Source organism: Austrofundulus limnaeus, unplaced genomic scaffold (genome assembly GCF_001266775.1).
Source record: "Austrofundulus limnaeus strain Quisiro unplaced genomic scaffold, Austrofundulus_limnaeus-1.0 Scaffold1193, whole genome shotgun sequence".
In the NCBI taxonomy this organism is placed as follows: Eukaryota; Metazoa; Chordata; class Actinopteri; order Cyprinodontiformes; family Rivulidae; genus Austrofundulus; species Austrofundulus limnaeus.
The window spans coordinates 26,544-46,391 of NW_013953595.1; the positions used below are offsets into that span (position 1 = coordinate 26,544).

Sequence of the window (19,848 nt, forward strand, 5' to 3'; positions counted from 1 at the left end):
CTGTTATTCAGTCTTTCAGTTTATTTTGAATCTTATTCTTCTGCTCACATGGATGAGCTGAGTGAGCCACAAAATATTCAAAATATTTGATATATTTTAACTAATTTTACTAAATGATCCAGGAGTTAGCTGCGACTTCTGCCCATGTTTGTATCTAATAACAATATACACTGTTAACAAAAACACTACAAAAACAAGCTCAAAAAGCAGATTCATAGCTTAAAGATGTTTATGAAAAATCTCATCCATTACTGCAGCTTTTCTGCACTTTCATGCCTGAAGCAACCATATTGGAATTTCATGTCAAGATTAGTCAGAAATGACCTCCCAGTTGATATTTTCGACCCCGAACCACATCCGATTACTTAAAAATAATAATAAAATACATCTTTAAAACTCATTACTTAATTAGTCTACTTGTAATGATGGCCACATTCTGCACCAATGTTGTCTTTTAATGGTATTAACATGGCAAAAAATCCTTTTTACAGTCCAACCAAAACAATATGATTTAATTTATTGCTGGTAGCTTTTTACCACTGAAGCTTTTATGGGGATTAAATGTCAGAAAATCTGAGAAACTGAGTGTAAATATATTTGGCTGCAGTGTCAGACTCTGTAACCACTGACAGCAAAAAAGAAGATCTCATTTTTGTCCCTCTTCGGTTAATGTCTGTGTGGGTTGGGAAGCTTTAAAGCCCAGAAGTTTTCCCAGTCATGACATAACAACATTATGCTCRGTGACCAATGATGGCTTCTGACATGCCAGTGGAAATATTAACTTTTCTTCTGGTCGTTTGCTTCATACTCATGAAATATTTTCCCTCATAACTTTATCCCGTTTCTGTCTTCTCTCCAATCGTTTGCTTGCAGCTCAGTGTCGGTACGCCCTGGGGATGGAGGACGGCACCATTCCAGACTCTGACATCACCGCCTCCAGCGCCTGGTCCGACTCCACTGAAGCCAAACACGGAAGGTGAGGAAAAGTGTGCGTGTGCAGGGTGAAAGTAACATAAAATTACTGTCATTAAGTATGTTATTGTGTACACTTTGACTAAAAACTGTAATTCTTTTTCCCACTTTAATGGTAACTTAATATCAGGCTGAAAAGTAGTTATTAACAACAGACAGACTTCTTTTARGCAAAAACACTAATGTCTTCATCAATCTGTTAGAGAGACAGCAGTAAGTTATTCATTTGCTTCAGTAATCTTCCTCAGACTTGATTCATATGTACCTGTAAAAATGGTGCACCTGCAAGATTAGCTGGTGCATCAAGTGAAGCAGTTTATAATATAAAAGACCTCAGAGTCACATTTTTCTCAAAACTTTGTCATGTCGTCATAAATCATAAACACTCTGCCAGAAATATAAATTAGCTTGTAAAACTTTGTGGAGGAGGATGGAAGCAGCTGAAATTATTTTCTACAAGTTTAAACTTGTTGTATGTACGGCGAGTGTTTTAATCCCAAATGTTTATTTTGAATGCAGCCCTCAGTTTAAGTTAGTTAAGTTAGCAGTTAGCTGTTACATTTAGCTTCTGAATTACCTTTGCAWTTTATMTTTTACATGTTTAACTGTTTATTGTTAGTGAAGCTATATTTTTAGTTGGCAGATCATGAGTTAGCAACGCTAACATTTTGTTTAGCTGTGCCCATCACTGCTTTTTTGTGAATACCCAATTTTTGTTTTGTTTGACATTGTTTCTTATTGTTTATTGTTTGATATTGTTTCAGCCTTTTGTAAACCAAAACCAAATTTATTTTGTCAATGGGTTTTAAAATGAAAGTGTCACTCCTTGTTTCTTGTTTTTGGTGTATTTTTATGGCTGTGTCACAGCACTGCATACAGGCCTGGCATAGTTACTACACTGTTTTGGGTCATTTTCATCGTTTCCATGTAGATAAAGAAATTTCTAGAAATGGAGCCGTGTTATGAGGATAGCTTTATGGCATTTTTGCATTGTAAGGCCCAGCCTGTTTCAGCTNAAGTAAAATTTTCTTACTCCATTGGCAGAAATTTTTGACTGAATTTGAGTCAAATTTTCAGGCTAACAAGACAAATAATCTTACACATTCTGAAAACAAGATTATTATTCTTACACAATCAGTTCTTGTTTAGTAAATCAGTCTCAAAACACGATCAAAAAGACTTTGGTTGGATATAAGATTTAAAAACTTGGTAAGACGGACAGTTGCAGGTATTTGCCAGGTGCATGGTCTCCTAACCTTTTGTAGCATGAAAGCCTGTGAACAGGCATTTAGCCAGAGGAGCGTCTTCAGTTTTCTGATGCCTTCATACAGGTTACGACCCCTTGGGATTGCCGATAGTTGTTTTTGCTATTTACACTATGTAAATTTTAATGTAAACTTCCGTAAACAGTAATTGTTATACCATTTATATTAGTTTAAATTGGTCTACAAGAATATTATCATTTATCGCAATAATTTCTGAGACAATTTATTACCCAGTAAAATTTGTTATCGTGACAGGCCGAGACGTCAGACACTTAACTGTTGTTTTTTTCCCCCCCTCTTCCACAGTGACCTGAGTATGAACAACATCACGGAGCTTCCAGCATACGTATTCAAGAATTTTCCTTATCTGGAGGAACTGTGAGTACATGCCCCCTTCTCTCTCTCGTGTAAAGGATGTATTTACTCTGTGAGGGCTGTTCTTTATGAAGCACACCTGGCTGTTTTGAGTTTGTACAGCCAGACTCACGGTATATGTGCACAACCAGTCCTCCTCAGGTGTGGAAAACAAGCATGAAGTAACAAATCACTCAACATCCAAGAACTTGAAATGAACGGCTGTAAAAGATGCCAGGAAGCTCAATTAAAACGAGGCCGGTTCGACAGCTTGGGTGGATTTTAGCTTTTAGGGGATTATGAGGGTAGAACCAGCATATTTACAGTCTGTGTTGAATGGGCGTAATCTCAGTGGGTGTCATTTCTTTGCTCTTTTAAATATGCCGCTGTCTGGCCTGGTTCTGCTGTGAGGCAAAGATAAAAATCAGTCTACCTGATATCAGGTAACATGCGGCGCTGGGAGAGCAAAATGACCATTGAGTTGAAATTCTCGAGCAGTTCCTGTTCCACTCGGCCTTTTGTCATGGTTTTTCTTTTTTGTTTTCAGCTCTTTTGCATCTGTCAGTCACCAGAGTCCTAACCTTTTTTCTTTTCCTCACACCGCTCCAATCTGCTTTGTTGAAAGGCAATTTAGTTTTCATCGCATTGTGGGCAGGAATGCAAAGCAGGAAGGAAGATGGCAAAACAATGGTTTCCAGAGCAACAAGCATAGAAACTCAAGCATAATATCACTTCTGTCTTTTCTTAATCCCATGAAATTGATGGAGTGTTATTAAGATGTCTGTATTTTTATTTATTTTTTTAATTTTAAGATATTTTGATTGACCTATACCTTTTGTAGCTAATTTGTGTGTTTGATGGACGTTTTATGTATTTGTTTGTTTGTTTATTTATTTATTTATTTATTTATTATTATTATTGAGAACTAAGCCAAGTACCATGAGCTCAATGTTGTCAAGATCGAGAAATGACAAATGAAAGGTTACCTGTTTTTAAAAAATAAGTTTCTGTGTGGAGGCCTTAGTATTTCTGCAGATGGTTTTGTGATATTTCAAACTAACAAGCATATACAGTAGATAGAGGATAAAAATAAAATACTGGTTAGACAGGCAGCAGATCTTCCCTTGCAGCCCAGAGTTGATTTAATTCAATTATTCTACATTTACAAGTAATCTCACTGTGGCACAATTATGTTTTAAGTGATCATGCAGAATATAAATGCTGTTACAAATGCAATAGTCAGCCCAATGCATACTAAATAAAAGCACTAGATTAAAAACTAAATAATGAAAAAGTGGAAATATAATATTAGAAGGAACAACCCTCCAATGATGCTTTTTTTATTGTTTTTCAAATAAGTTTGAAATTCTTTAGTGAAATTAAACTGGACAGTTTCAGTTTCCAAGAAGAGGCAGCGATGTAGGTACCAAGGGAACAGTAAAAGTAATAATGGACTGGGAGCACAGGATGCTTTGTTTATGTGACATATAGAAAGACAAATATGTTGGCAGAAAACCAAAGATGGCTTTGCAAATGAAATTATACCAATGCAAAAATAATAATAACAAAAAAAAAATCTCTTCATGGACAATGTTGGCCAGTCAGCCTGAGACAACAGAGAGCTGTGTTGAATAAGGAGTTTACCTTCTGAATTCTTGTACTTCATGATAAACTGCGTCCAACAGGCGTACTTATAGAGACCAGTGAGTGTGAGGCGCCAATAAGATGGTTCTTGACATTAAATGAAAGTGCTTTTATTCTGTAATCCYTTTACATTTAATCCTTTCTTTTGGCTCTTGTTATTAAGGAACTGGATTTGTCAAATTCTTCTGAACAGCTGATTATGTTTTATTACATGCCTGCCTGTTAGTAGCAGAACAGAACATCAGGAGTTCAGTGTTTTAGAGCAGCACCAGTATGATGTATATTTTAGGACATCCTCAGGTTTCAGGAAACATCCACAGGTAAGTCTGGTGGTGTTTTTCCTTTGACCTGAGGATGTCCTAAAATGTCCACRGTAAACCGGTGGGAAATCAGGCATTCAGCTACTGTCAGATTAATGGAAAGCTGTTGATTTATCTTTAAGAACTGCAGAACCAGCTAATTTATTGTAACTAATGTGACATTTTGAGGATGATTGCAGCTTGTTTTTCATTTTAAACTTCATTGTCAWACAGTCGTAAATTCTGAAGTAGTTTTCCCATCATTCCTTGCATTTACCAAGTTCAGAAATTGGCAGGCAGCTTTGACATAATAATGTAAATCTGATGTTCACTGTGATGGATTACAGCCGATAACTCAACTTTTGAGTGTCGTGTTAGATATTCAGCCGCACGGAAAATAAATGATCCTGTCTCTCTTGTGAAAAACGGCTTCTCAAATTTATAACATGAAAAAAAAATGATTTGGGAGTAAAGTTACTCGTCTTGTTGCAGAATGTAAATCATTAAACAAATTCAAGGATTAATTTAAACCTGTAGGTGAGGCGCTTTTAAATTTGGTTTTCTTTTTTTCTTTCAGAGTTTTTCTTATGAAAGAGCTCTTTATAAAGAACACATAATCACCACTGTGAATAGCAGCACTTGCTGAGACTTGATAGGCTGGATTAAACACTCGGATGCCAGTCCTTTGAATCTGGAGTGCTGCCTACATGTGATTTGCTCTGGAGAGTGAGCACAGAATGGTGTTTTAGTCTGAATATGAAAAGCTAAGATTAAACACTGATGACTGCAAATATGCTTTAAAGAAAAAGCTTTGACTTTGAATATGTACAATATTGTTAGAAAAACGTTTAAAATGTTTTATACTGTTTGCACAGATTCAGTTGTTTTTACTCAAATCACTTGAATTGTATTTACACTAAGTTCTGCTTTTCTTAAATGAAGTATAATTTGTAAAAAGAATTCTTTTAAAAAACATTTACTTTGATTTCAGACATACATGTGTGAAATGCACTAAAACAAAAGGATTTTTTTTAATCTCGAGCAAGTTCAAAGTGAACATAAAAACAGAAAAAAGGCAATAAAAACATCACAATGAAAACATAAAGTGCAGGTAGTGTTGAAGAAATATATGAAATGGATGAAAAATAAAACCAGTTAAAAGTTTTAAACTATTAGTGATATTGTAGAAGTAAAAATAAAAATCAAAAACATGGAGAAAAAATAAACATTTAGACAAAATATGCGATCTTGTCAGACAAACATTTTTTTGTGACTATTCAAATTGTTAATTTATAAATGTGTTTAACTTGAATYTCACAAAACGTACCAGAACTTTTCAGGCTACATGATATCAAATGCAGACATAAATGCATGAGCCAGCCAGAGCTTTCCAGGATGAAGATGGACTAAATATCAGCTCCACAACCTGCTGCCAGTAAATGGAAMGACACACTTGTACTGGAAGACGTTTATAGTATTTATTAGGGTCTTAATCTTCATGCAGGTCATTGCTCCATCACATGCCTCCTCCCACACTCCATCACATGCTTGGCTAGACAGCAGAGGCTTCAAGCTTGACCCAACAGTGACCCTGACTTGAATCTTACCAGAATCTGTGGCCTCTGTTCAGGGATGGAATTTAATGGGAGTCCACAGATTATAACACTTTGACCAGGATTTGTGGGGCTTTCGTGGGGAAGGTTTTATTTTATTTTATTTTATTTTTTTCAAACAAAGCAGGTTTTGAACAAATCACAAAACGAATGCCTCCCACAGACCAAAAACATGACTGTTAGGTTAATTGATAACTCTAAATTGTCCCTAGGTGTGAGTGAGAGAGTGAATGGTTGTTTGTCTCGTTTGTCTCTATGTGTGTCRCTGTGATGGACTTGCGACCTGTCCAGGGTGTACCCRGCCCCTCGCACTGTGACTGCTGGATATGGACACCAGTGACCCACGCAACCCTGAAAAGGAATAAGCGTGTACAGAAAATGGATGGATGGATGGACAAAACTAATGAACTTGTTATGAAAAGATCAGAGTTTTTTTACAAGAAGCATTGCTAAGCTAGTTATGTGTGTTGTTTTTGATATAGATCAATTATTCTAATTTTTACATAGCTTTCTTACACTGTCTTAAATTAGAATAAGTAGGTGTGTAGATAAATTTATTAAAAGCAGTCGTGGACATGGTTCGTCTAACAGCTAATCCTGAAATAAATTTTTCCTTTAGCGGATAAGCTTTTTCTCTAACTTTATAGAACAGTTAGTGGACCAAATAGCTTKATCTAAATTAGGTTTTTCCAACTTTAAGTCTGCTAAAAGCTAAATAAGCTAATACGAGCAGGTTTGTGTCAGCCCCACCAGTCTTCAGCTAGAAGAAGACAAAGACGTGTGATGCAGACCGAGTGACAGTCGTCTTAGCGATTAGCTCTTACTGTTAGCATCAGCTAGTTTTTAATGGTTTAGCTGTTTAGCATTAGTGAAGCTATATTTTTAGTTAGCTAAAGAAAATAACTTTTTTGTTAGCTGTACCCACCAGGTTAAATGCACTTTGACTGCATATTAATTTTGTTCTCTGAAAAAGCCAACCCCCAACTTTTAAGTTTGATGTRCGTGTTATTTTACAGGTGATAGTGCTGTATTTTGTAATCAGTTTAATGATGAACACAATTTAGCCTCATATTTATGCATGCAGCGTAGTGTTTTCTCCTACCTGAGCAATATGTAAATGAAGTAACAGCACTTCTGCAAACTAATGTGTTTGTCTGAATAGCTTATTGTCAGTCTGTTGGCACCGCGCTGAAACACATTTTCAGACATCTATTAGATTATGGATGAAGATGATAGTGTGCATGTCTTCATAAAAACCCATCTGGTAATTACATTACCACCTTGTCTGCTTTGGCAGCGAGCTTTGATCCATGGGAGCCGAGTTAGACCTTTAACATGCTTCGGCCACGTGGAAGAGCTTTTGCAGGATCATGTGCTCGTGTTGGAGTTCATTTGTCTCTGCTGGTTTGTTGGGCCGGGTCTCTTGGCAGAGTCTCGCACCATGTGGAAGTGATTGTTAGCTCAAGCTCTTTTTTAAAGACACGTTAGGGAGACCCTGAGAGAGGGGAAAAACAGGCAGAACAGCGGACGTAAACTAAAAGTTAAAGGGGAAAAAAGTGAAAGGTGCAMTGCTGCAGTAGTGCGCCGAAAGCTGGAGGGTGAAAAGTTTGAAATCGTTGTTTGATGGAGGCTGCTATGTGGGAGAGAGATGCAGAAGCTGCATTTTTTTGTTAATACTGTTATTACTCCAAACCAGGAAAATATCATTTTGAAAAATATTAAGGGAATGAATGAAGACCGGAGGAGTAATGAGGAGTTGGCTGGAAATGGTGGGAGCAAAAAAAGAGGAAAAATAAAAGTTCAGATGACAGAACAATACATTTTAATGTGGCTCCCGCAAGCTGGTGCATATCAGTTCAAACTCAGCTGTAGCTCTCCTCTCTCCATCACAGGACACCCGATGGAGCTTAAATGTGTTGATCTAATCTTGTGGCCGCTTGCTGGATGAGCTCACCCGCTGGGGACAAACTGGGGTTGATTAAAATCCAAACCTTGCTGTCGGTGTAACCGAGTTGATTTAGTGATTTGTTTTGGTGGTCAGAGCAGCAGCTTTCATTTTGAGAAGCGGTCGGAGCGCGGTCGTGGCCCGGAGTTTTTRTCCAAGTCGATCCAAAACTCACGGACTCGCAGCCAAGGTTGTGGTCTTCCTGTGACCAAGATGTGGTCCTCGTGTGAACGCTTGTTCTCCGCCTGGATGGAGGAAGGTCCCACTGAGTGAAAATGTTTGGTTTGGTTTGGTTTGGTGTGTGTGTGTGTGTGTGTGTGTGTGTGTGTGTGTGTGTGTGTGTGTGTGTGTGTGTGTGTGTGTGTGTGTGTGTGTGTGTGTGTGTGTGTGTGTGTGTGTGTGTGTGGTCATGGTAGGAGCTCTCAGTAACGATTAGAACTAACATTTTTCACCAGAACTTGTTGTGAGGTTTGAGGAACGTGATGAAGTTTGTAATTTATATTCTGTTCTCGTCATCAACTGGTCTCGTTGTAATTTTTAACCAGTTTGCGATCTGTGTCTCTCCAGCTTTCTGTATTTCTGCTTCTCATTCCTCTACAGATGTGTGAATCTTTAACTACAGTGTTATTATTCGAGCAGAGGGTTAGAGAGTTCGTGTTCAATTCTCACTTGTATTTCTGAACTCCCTAAACGTTTTGATCTAGACTCTAGTTTTTGTGTTGAACTGTGATGTTTTTATTTTTTTTAAATCTAGATGTTTTTTTTATTCACACTGAGTTTATGTCTGTCTCAGGCTGAGCACTGGAGAGGGAGATGGAGCATGGTGTCCAGCAGGACCCGTCTTTCCCAGCGGATCAGAATACCTTCAGGTCAGTGACTCAGTTTACTCTGTTCTACTGGATCCTCTGTGCAAAAAAAAAGAAAAGAAAAAAAAAAACAATTACTGATTGTCGTGTTTTCTGTAATGAATTACAAGCTGTTATTATTTGAGAGCACTGTTTGTTGTACCAGCTATGTTAAGGTTTCACAGAATGCATTTCTAACACTTAGACCAGTGAAGTCACTGCTTTGGAGCAGCTTTGAGTTATAATTAAAGACTATTTTAGCACCATTTCAAATTTTAAACTTAATATATGACAAGACAGCTGACTTTTGTTTGTTTTTATTTACATTTTTTAAGATGAGTCATTGCATTGTCAATATCTTACTTGCAATAAACAGTGTCCAGATTGACCTCATTTAGGCTGCGTTCACACTGCAGGCAAATGTGACCCAAATCTGATTTTTTATTTTATTTTTTTGCCCCTATATGACCTAGGGCTGCATGATATTATATTGTGTTCTAACTCTACAACATATATTGAGATATGAAAAAATACAGGAATTAAATAAAACTTTAAGTTTTGCTGCCGTCTTGTTGATGATGAACCTGCTCTTACCTCTTTATAGTGCGATACAAGTATACGTTTTTGTCTGAATTTAAGAGTTTTTCTTGTATTTTATTGGAAGCTTTTATTATGCTGTGACCTGAATACATGTTTCCTTTTACCAAGTGCAAACATGAAGTGCATTTTACTAATAAACAAACCTGATGTATTGCCTGTGTGTCCATCTTAGTTTCTGTTTTCATCATGCTTTAACATTAGTATTCATGCCACACTGTGCGTTTCCTCCTTGTTTTTGTCAAGATCCTTGTTTTCCTCCATGGCTTGAGAACTCACTGATAACAGTTCTCTGAAAAATGCTGCCCTTATTGTCCCTAAAGTTTTACAACAAAATGAAAGTTGTTTTTTTTTTTGTTTTTTGTTTTTTTCATGAAGCGCACGCAGCCATCAGCAGCTGCTTCCACCGGTGGAAGCAACCCATCAAAATAAAACCCGTTACACAACCATTTATTGTGATGACTTATGGATTACACATTGATTTAATTTGCCTCCTACATCCCAGGATGTGCGATGTGATTAATGCACACGAACATCAAAATGACACTGCTCAAATGGTATATAGTGCAGCCCTAATGCGACCCATATCTGATGTTTTTTAAAGTGACTTCAGTCTMAACGGTCCTGTTGCATTTCATCTGATTTTTATGTGTAAGTGAGCTGTTTGATCAAAGTATTTAGATCACTATTAACTTTAGATGGACATCATTACACTTCTCAACCAACGAGAGCCTTTGTAGGACTGTTGCTGTTCAACAGTCACATGAACACATACATTGGGTTGCATTAATTGATTTGTTTTGGTGTTTTTATGTCTTGTTGGACCCCAGGAAGAGTAGTCTCCTCTGCAGTGGAGACTAATGGGGATCCTAATAAATAAACAATAAATATGAACCCAGAAAATGAGCAACAAGGAAAGAGACATGATGGAAGGTACCAGACTTTTACATGAGCATTTTTATTTTAAAGCTCTTCCCCACGGTCGGCTGGACGTTATCTGGAAGCACTGCAACACTGAGCTGTCTTATCGGAGTAGTTCAAGCCTGAAATATCACTTAATTTCAAAAATGTAGAGAGGGAGGGTTCTGCAGACGAGGCTGAATGCAAGCGTGTGAAAGAAAAATAGACAAACGTGGAACAGGCTTGCATGTTTTTTTAAAAATGCACTGCACCCAAAACAATACTTTCAAAATGCTCTAAACATCTTGTAGTCGTCATTTAATTCTGTGCATAATAATGAGATTAATTGCGGTTAAAAATGAATTTATGACCAGCACTGATACTTAATTATTACATCTTGTCACTTTTTCTGTSAACTGTTCCTTTTTAGATGCTGAAACGATCAGTTAAACACACAAGTTTTATTGACTTTATCTAACCAACTATTTCCAGGAAACATGAGTGAAATGAGTTTTTTTTTCAGTGAAACAAAGTATGAAACCTTTGATGATCGTGGATTTTATTTATTTAGTTTTTGTGCAGTAAGAAACACATTTATTTAGATTTTGTTGGATAATGGAACTTGGAGCTAATTTTTCTTTATGTTTTGCTTTAAATGTTTCTAGAAATCAGAAATTATTGTAATTTTTTTAGTTTTGTGACTGTTTTGCTTCTTAGAACTGAATATTTCTGGTTCTAGTTGAAGGATTCAGGTGTTTTTTTTCATTAAGCTGTTTTTTTCTCTTGAGTCACAAGACTCCAACATGTAGTTACAAGATAAAGGTGTTAATTCTTGTAATGGTGCTGATCAGCTAATCGTTCATGCTCCCTCAGCGCTCGCTGAGGAGTGGGGTTTGACAAAATGTGAAGAACGTTTCAGCTGCACTTACATTTGGCTGTTTTGTTGTACTCGTGCTGTAAAGATGAAATATGTGGAAAATCACCTCAAACAGTTCCWGCTTCAAAGTGAATTTATTTATCAGAAAACTTCAAACTTATAGGCTATTCACAGGAGGGGGAAAAARATTAAACATTCAGTTTAACCAAGTCCAGAACTGACGCATTCAGCTGCCAAAACAACCTTTCAGTACCACTCAAATGACCGAATGCTGCAGGACGAAGCTGTTTTTCGGCTGATGCAATGTAACATTAGCCATTCTCAAATGAGAAACTGCTGTTTTTTGTCCCGATGCCAGTCTAATCAGTCAAGTTTGTGAGGTAGACAGATTAAAAGATGTGGGTCTGAGCAAAACTAGGCCAGCTGTTTTCACCTGTTTCTCATTTTTGTGCAAAACTAACAGCTGCTTTTTTTTTAGACCCCAGTCACCTAATACTCATAAAATGAAATATACATTCAAACTGCAAACCTTACAGCTATTAGTATAGTTTTTAAATATTTAAAGTATTTTCCAGRAGTGAGGGCAGCTAACCAAAAAAGTTGGCTTCATTAAACACTAATCTGATTAGCTTCYCTAACACTAAACTGCTAAACAAARAAAAACTGGTGGAAGATAATGCTAACCYCTAAGARYACCGTCATTCTTCATCTCCTTCCAGRTGAAGACTGGTGGGACTGATGCAAACTGATTATTTTATTGGTTCAATTTGAAGTTGGATGGGATCATTTGTGTTTAATTGTCTAGAATTTGTGATACGTCCAGTGTACCCCMTTCAAAATAAAAGCATGTTTTTCATCACAATTGTATTTTTATAAATATAGTTTGAAGTTTGTCGAGCAACAAATAGCAAATACTTTCTCTWCCATATTTTATACATAGTCGGTTTTTGTATTTATTATTTAAATATTGTTGAATGTTATTTTATTTCCTTTTGACACACTTAGTTTGAATTGTGAATTTTTTAGTGGACTTGAAATTAGGTGAACCTAATTTAGTGGAAGCTAATCAGTCCACTAATGGTTTCCAAAGTTATCAAAAAGGCTAATCCGCTAATTGAGATGTCAGTTCTGCTATTAGCAGATGAGTGGGTTAGTGGAACTGTGCCCACCAGGTATTTTCTGTATACAAGTACAAATATCTTTTAGAGTATGATGTTCCACAATGTGTTTCATTGTAGGTTGACCTGCATAAACTCCATTTCCTGGCTCTGGTTGGCACTCAAGGTCGCCACGCCGATGGCCTCGGTCAGGAGTTTGCTCGCAGTTATCGACTTCGTTACTCCAGAGATGGACAGAAATGGATCACCTGGAAGGATCGCTGGGGACAAGAGGTCAGCAGGACTTTTCTTATCTCCTCTTCTTATTCACAGCAGAATGGCAACTCTGTGCACAAGTGCAGAAAAAAGGTTTAAACTCTGATGCATTACCAGAGAAATGATCAGTGTCCTTGAGCTGCTGAGTTTAAATGTTGCATTAATCAGTCCTCTGTGWTATAATCTGTGTTAGTCTTTTGGAAGACATGGGATTTGTGCCAGCTCATCGTGGTCCAGCAGTGTTTCTGCTCAGGCCTGAGCCGTCACTGCCCGCTGAACAATGCAGAGAAAATCTTGCACAGATAGGAACCTCAGTTTATTTATTTTTTGTTTCCATTTTGGCACATGTTCAATCTTTTCTTTGGCGATAAGTCCTGCTTTGTGTTTTGTTTCCATGTTACGAGATAGTGTGGGGAATTCAGATTTCCTACAYCTTGAGTCTAGAGACGACGTCAGACACTCTGTCCCCCACCTTCAGACTTTATTTTGCACATTAAACTGAAACATTGATTTATTGACCACATGTCCTAAGTGTCCCCCTCCAACAACTGACACGCTTATAGCTGTGGTGAGAATAGAAAAACATCTAGAGTGCAAGTAAATGAATGAGAAACAAATGTGAACAGCAATAAGTGTAAAAGGTTTCATAATTCACCTTAAATGGATTTTAAATCTTTGAAACTAGAGTTTTGTGTGTAGTGAATACATTTTCAGCTCTTTGAACTGCCACAGTTTGGAGAAATTGATTTAATTTCGACCAGATTGACTCGTTAACTTCCTGTCTGAACACAGCCAAAGAGGATTGCTGCCATTTTTAAACAGCCCCAATCTGAAACCCTTTATAGAGGTTAATGCGACCAATATTTTATAAATATTTACACCATCATCAGTTTTGCATTACACTGTTATTTTATTAGTATTGTGTTTTTTTACAAGCAGCTAGCTGTAGCACTTCCAGTGCAGCCCAGGGCYCTTCCAGCAGGTGATGTTTTCTGTATTTTAATGTGTCTGAGCCTCCATCATGGACCAAAGATATTTTTCTGTTACAACCCGTGACAAACAATAAAGGTTTTTTTTTTATCTTAAATCTTGTAAACGTTTGTAAAATAACTTTTTAGRCTGAACTGCTGTGAAGTGTTTGAGGTTGGAGTTGTTTTAAAACTGCAGCTTCTGCTTGGATTAGACATGAACTCATTGAGCAAGTCAAAAAAACCTTTTTTTTGTTTGAAGGTCTATCTCCAACAGGTAAGACATTAATTGTTCATAACATTTCCACAGAACCATGTTTCTAAACATCTCAGCTTTTGCTTTAATGTCATTATAATCACAGTGGTCCCTACTGATACAAAGATGAAGYTGTTTCACACAATATTGATCCGTGTTGTAGTCACATATCTGCACAAAYTGTGACAGTGCATAAMTGTAWTTTTAAAATGAAAACCTTTYGAGACTCASTCAGCCTCACTTTTCACTTTTCCATGAACTAAACACAAAAACTTCAACTCCATTTAGATTTAGAGAAACTGAAGATGGACTAAAACAAAAACAAAAAAATCAGAACTGCCTAATGAAATTTAATAAACTCCGCAGGTACCAAGAAAGATTTACCTTTACCAAAAACAAAACAAAAAATTTATTTAGACAAAACAACAGTGTGATGTAGTGTGTGTTTTTTGCCTCTCCCCCTCACCAGGTGGTGTCAGGTAATGAGAACACCTATGATGTCGTGCTGAAAGACCTCGGACCCCCCATTGTGGCCCGTATGGTCCGCTTCTACCCCCTGGCTGACCGGGTGATGAGTGTTTGCCTTCGGGTGGAGCTCTATGGCTGTGTGTGGAATGGTAAGTGTGTGTGTGTGTGTGTGTGTGTGTGTGTGTGTGTGTGTGTGTGTGTGTGTGTGTGTGTGCATGCGTGTGCGTGTGTGTGAGACAGAAACAAAGATACTCTGCTTTCCTTATCATCTGCTCCGTTTATTCTGAGGCACGCCGTCTACATCTTGATAGGTTTGATCACCTCTCCTGTGGTAACAGAGTTAACTTTCTACTAGATTTAATTTTCCATCAGATGGTAATGATTACAAGTGGATGTTTTTACAGCCTCTGAGGGGTTTGCCCAGATGAAAGAAGCCACAGTCTGATAAATCGTGTTGGTCTCGATATTTCCTGAAGCACAACGGAGAGTATTTACGACTCGCTTCTCCTGCCTCATCCTCCTCCTCCTCCCTCAGACAGCACGGGGCTCAGAGTAAATCACAACTGTCAGGGACTGGAAAACCCACTTCCTGTTCTGGGTCTTCAGGGAGAGCATCACTGTTTAAAAAAAAGCATTCGCTGTTTGACTGTGGTCTTGGAGGCGAAGCCGCTCAGTTTAACTTCAAGCTTAAATCTGAGTCTGTAGAAATGATCTGTGTTGGTTGACCTCCATGAACTCCTAAATATAATTGTATTTACATACAATACTGAGTAAATTCTGCTTTCAAGAAGTCAACACTTCTTGTGTTTTTAAATATCAGTAGCTCTTCAGGCTTTCTGGAAAATGAATGGCATTTTTTATGGACAATGGCTGTTTMTTCAGTCCAGTTTTTGTTTCCGGACGGTACAGCGTGTGCCTAAAACTGAGGAAGGAGTGGAGAACAGACTTTTCTACAGCAGATGTACCGTTATCTGAAATTCATCTTTCAAAGACGAAGAGAAAAAAATATCAAAAGTCCTGACACAAGACCTTAGAGATCCTTTAGTTCAGGGGTGTTCAGTTCTGGTCCTTGACAGTCTCTTTCCTGCATGTTTTAGATGATTCTCTGCTCTTCAGCAGGTCTTCAGGTTCTGTTTTTCACTCCATTTTAAACTAAAGGAGTTTTTTCCTTCTGTTGCTCCCAGACTCTGGCCTCCTTTAAAGGCCAGCTAAAACTTACCTTTTTAAATCTGTTTTTTGTGTAAATTTGCTTTGTGTATTTGTTGTTCTGTCTATTGAAGCACTTTGTGATTTTTATCTTGAAAGCTGCTATATAAATAAAGTTTCACTTTATTACCTCATTCAAACAGGTGTGTCCAAGCAGAGAAACATCTGCAGGATGATAGAGGACCAGGGTTTAACACCACAGTTTTAATTGATAAATGGTTTTAGTTGATTGATAAGACAGAAGAAGCTAAAGAAAAACACCAACCCACATACCCYGCTCTACTGCTCATCCCACAAATGCATGTTCCTTACAAATGTGGCACCATTTAAAAGAGAAATTAACAGGCTTTCCAATGGTTTAAATTTATTGCTAAGAAGCATTGTTACAACAAAGACATAATGTACCAAACACAGTTTTCCTTTCGTTTTGTGCTACCTTTTTTTTTAAGTCTGGCTCCTTGGAAGCAAAATGTGGCTCAAGCTTTTTGCAAAATTATATGTATGGTATCATTTAGCAAAAAAGTGCATATGTTGTGAATGCTTTGTGAGTCATTGTTTGTGTTTTTACAGTTGTATTAAATGAACAGACCTGAGAAGTTGACCTTTTTTAGTTTTACATTTATATAAAAAATATTGGCACCTGCGCTGTTGAAGCAAGATTTAAATTGTTTTGTGTATATTTAAATATTTTATAAGCAAAATAAGACTTTCTGTAGGCCATTTATATGTTATCAGTACTCTACGAGGTTTGTATAAATTTGCCTTTTTTGGATTCTCTTTAGGAATTGTCTTATTATAACAGCTTAAGTGACTTTAAAGGGATTTTTAACARATTTGATGAGATCACAAAGCATCCACAGGTGTTGAAAAATAGTTTCTTCAGTGATTTAAAAAATTGAATGTAAAAAAACAAASAGTTCATATTGGTCTATAATCTAAGTTTATAAAATGTGTTTTCCTCCATATAGAAACAGGTAAATGTATGTTTTTCAGATGGTTTGAAGGCGTACACAGCTCCAGTGGGTCACGTCATGAACTTGCAGGGCACGTCGGTCTATCTAAACGACTCCACCTACGATGGAACCGTAGAACAAGGGTAAAGATATTCAGCTGGATCTTTTTCCCCCTCATTTCCTTTTTATTTATTTATTTATTTTCAATGCACGAGACGGCATCTCCTCTTTGATTCTCATAGATTCTTTTATGAAGGCTTTCATGGAGACGTGGCTTTGTTGTTGTGTCGATATGATCCGGGTAAAGACTGGAAAACAATTTGACTGTCAGAAAATTGAGGTGAAACGTCTCCACGCTTCTCATCACATCCACTAAACTCAAAGTGTGGTCTCAGTCAGATCCTTGCTTCAAAGTTTTTGTTTGTTCGGTCCTCCTAATTGAAAGAGAATGATATTATTTTCCGTCGCTGCTCTGGGATTTGAGGCGTGTTTCCTCACTGTAATGTTTGGCAGCGAGCAAATGAGGGGTAAACCAGGAATTCTGGGTGGAGTGGGGGTGCCGGTGGGGTGTCCACATTTTTACAGGCTGTGCGGTTAATGGGGCTGAAATGTTTTGCTAACGCGTGAGCAGGCACTTCTGATGTAATCCAGACGTGTTTCTAGCAGATGTARGAGCGGGGGGCTCATGAGGGAACCTTTTAGTTGACCCTAGTGTGTTGCTTCGTGCCTGCTGAAGTGTGTTTGTGTAGATGGTGTTTAAATGTATGTTTGTGTGTAATCTCCCTATTCACTAACGCATTAAAAATAGCATTTGCAAAATTCACTTTTTTAGCTGTTAAATGCATTTTGTTGTGTACTTGGAGACTCTAGGAGTGCAGAAAATTTGAATTTAGGCTCTCCTGGTGCTGCATAGATATCTTTATATTCTGGTTGGGTCATATTTTTTAGTCAGTTCTGTATTTTGAACAGTAACCTCACAGTATTTGCTGCAGAACTGCTAAACAAGATCGTGGACTTCCAGCTAACCAATTTTGCGACTCCATGGTTCTGTAGGAAAAAAAATTGTATAGGTCCTCTGGACGGGTTCTTCTTTAATGAAACGTTTTGTCTCTCTTCCAAGAGACTTCTTCAGTCTGAGAGTTTCAGGCAAAATTCAGGCTTTTAAGTCCTGCCTCCAGGCGACTGATACTCACATCACATGACTATGGTTCACCCTAATTAATTAGGGTGTTTGGAAGAAACGTTTCATTAAAGAAGAACCCGTCCAGAGGACCTATACAATTTTTTTTTTTTTTTTCCTTTTGATTTTTTACCTGGATTACTGAGATGCATCAGGACATGGTTCTGTAGGTTTGCCATTTTCATTCTCCTCTGGTTCTGGATGAGAGGCTGGACGGACACGTCTTTCTTGTCGACATCTTTTGATTCAATTGTAAATAAAACATTTCTGTGCAGCTATATAGTCGTAAACCTCTCTATCAAAGTACAAAAATGGCCAAATGGGGTGAGAAATAGAGATGTCCCGATCCAGATGTTTTGGCTCCTGATACAATCTGATTTTTTAATGATTAATATTTCCGATACCGATCCGATAGCTTTATTTCTCTATTTCTTTCCAAGTGACAAGGATGTAGTATTAAAGCGAGCCCTGCTGTTCCCACCACGAGAAACATCCAGTTTGCAGATTTTGCAAGATGCAGTTTCAGCATCATTGTTTTCCATTGAAAAGCGTTCCCACACTGTGGACAAGGTTGCATACTTGTGTGCGTCTTGACTTCTTAACGGCAGTTGTAAAGCATGATGATGCTGAAAACTGTCATGAAAACTGGATCGGCCCGATTACATGACTAAATCAGATTCTACTCGATTTTSAAAAAATAGCCATATCMGCCACCGATATCGATACAGAGTATCTGATGGGGGCTTCCCTAGTGTGAAATGCCTCATTTGCATTTAAAGAGACAGCACCAAAATGAGTTGATCTGAGACACAGCTCAGAAAAGGGTGAAAGAGAGGCTTGTGGAGTTACAATAAAGAGGATTTGAGACCAAAGTGTTGCAGTTCTGCTTTATTCAGACCCCAACTGAAGATTTAAAAGTGAAATGGAAGAATTTAAAAGCAGGATATTTCCCTTTTAATGCAACATGTGATCTGACTGTGTGCAGGATGCAGTTCGGAGGCCTGGGCCAGCTTTGTGATGGCGTCCTGGGAGGAGACGACTTCATAGAAACAAAGGAGTTGAGGGTGTGGCCGGGGTACGACTACCTGGGTTGGAGTCGGGACACCCTCGGACAAAGCAGCGTGGATATCGAGTTTCAGTTTGAGAAACCAAGACTCTTCAACAACATGCAGGTGGGCACTGAAATGTTTGTGTGTGAAAAGACTGTGAGAGGAGCTGCAGTTGCCTTTATGGAAGAAAAAAAACGGCAACTCAAGAGATTCTGGTGTCATGAAGGAGGCTCTGTTTGAGCTGTTAGAAAACTTGTGCTAAACTCATGACCCGCTCCGGAGCACGTTATGAGGTCAGAGTTCTGAGTTTAATCGTCTGTAAGAAAGACCACCTGGAGAGGCGCCTGCACCGTGGAGCAGATGGAGCAGGTGCTCCCACGGTTTCTACAGCCAGGGTTGACAACAGTTAAAGCCAATGTTTTAAATAAAAATCTCATCCAGTCTGTCTCAGATCAGTAGTTTTCAAACATTTTAGCTTCTGACCCACAAAATTACAGTTGCAGAAGCTTGTGACTCTAGATACTGTATTAGTAAGTAAACTTAATTTGTATGGCACTTTTCARAGTCAAGTAACCACAAAGTTCTTCATAATAAAACAAAACGGCACACAACAGAGCATAAAAACACATAGATAAACAAAGCATTGATGAGACAAACATTAAAACTCATACAGCCATGGTAAAAACTGGCATAAAAGGTGAGTTTGTAGCTGCTTTTTATAAATCTCCACCAAATCCACAGAGCTGATGATTTGTTCAAAAACTTAGGAGCTACAACCTCTGTCTTTAGTTGGAACGGAGGAACAAGTGGAATTGGAAGGCTGTGGAGGAGTGGTTAGGGGAGTCATCCTGGAAACAGAAGGTCGCCAGTTTGATCCCCAGTCCAGCCATTTCAGTCGTTGTGTCTTTGGGCAAGACACTTCACCCGCCTTGCCTACTGATGGTGGTCAGAGGGGCCGGTGGTGCAGCATGGCAGCCCTGCCTCTGTCAGTCTGCCCCAGGGCAGCTGTGGCTACAGTGTAGTTTCATCAGTGTGTGAATGAATGATACATGAACATTGTAAAGCGTCTTTGAGGGTCTTGGAA

At 38.1% G+C, this 19,848-nt stretch overlaps 1 protein-coding gene across 1 annotated transcript in view; it reads left to right on the forward strand.

Moving 5' to 3' along the window:
• ddr1 (discoidin domain receptor tyrosine kinase 1) overlaps positions 1–19,848 on the forward strand; it is a gene marked incomplete at its 5' end in the record, with an annotated part of 69,054 nt that overhangs the window by 26,291 nt on the left and 22,915 nt on the right. Inside the window, 6 exon segments of the mRNA XM_014031160.1 lie at positions 874–976; positions 8,886–8,961; positions 12,550–12,702; positions 14,378–14,525; positions 16,576–16,678; positions 18,701–18,887. Coding sequence (XP_013886614.1) covers positions 874–976; positions 8,886–8,961; positions 12,550–12,702; positions 14,378–14,525; positions 16,576–16,678; positions 18,701–18,887 — 770 coding nt within the window.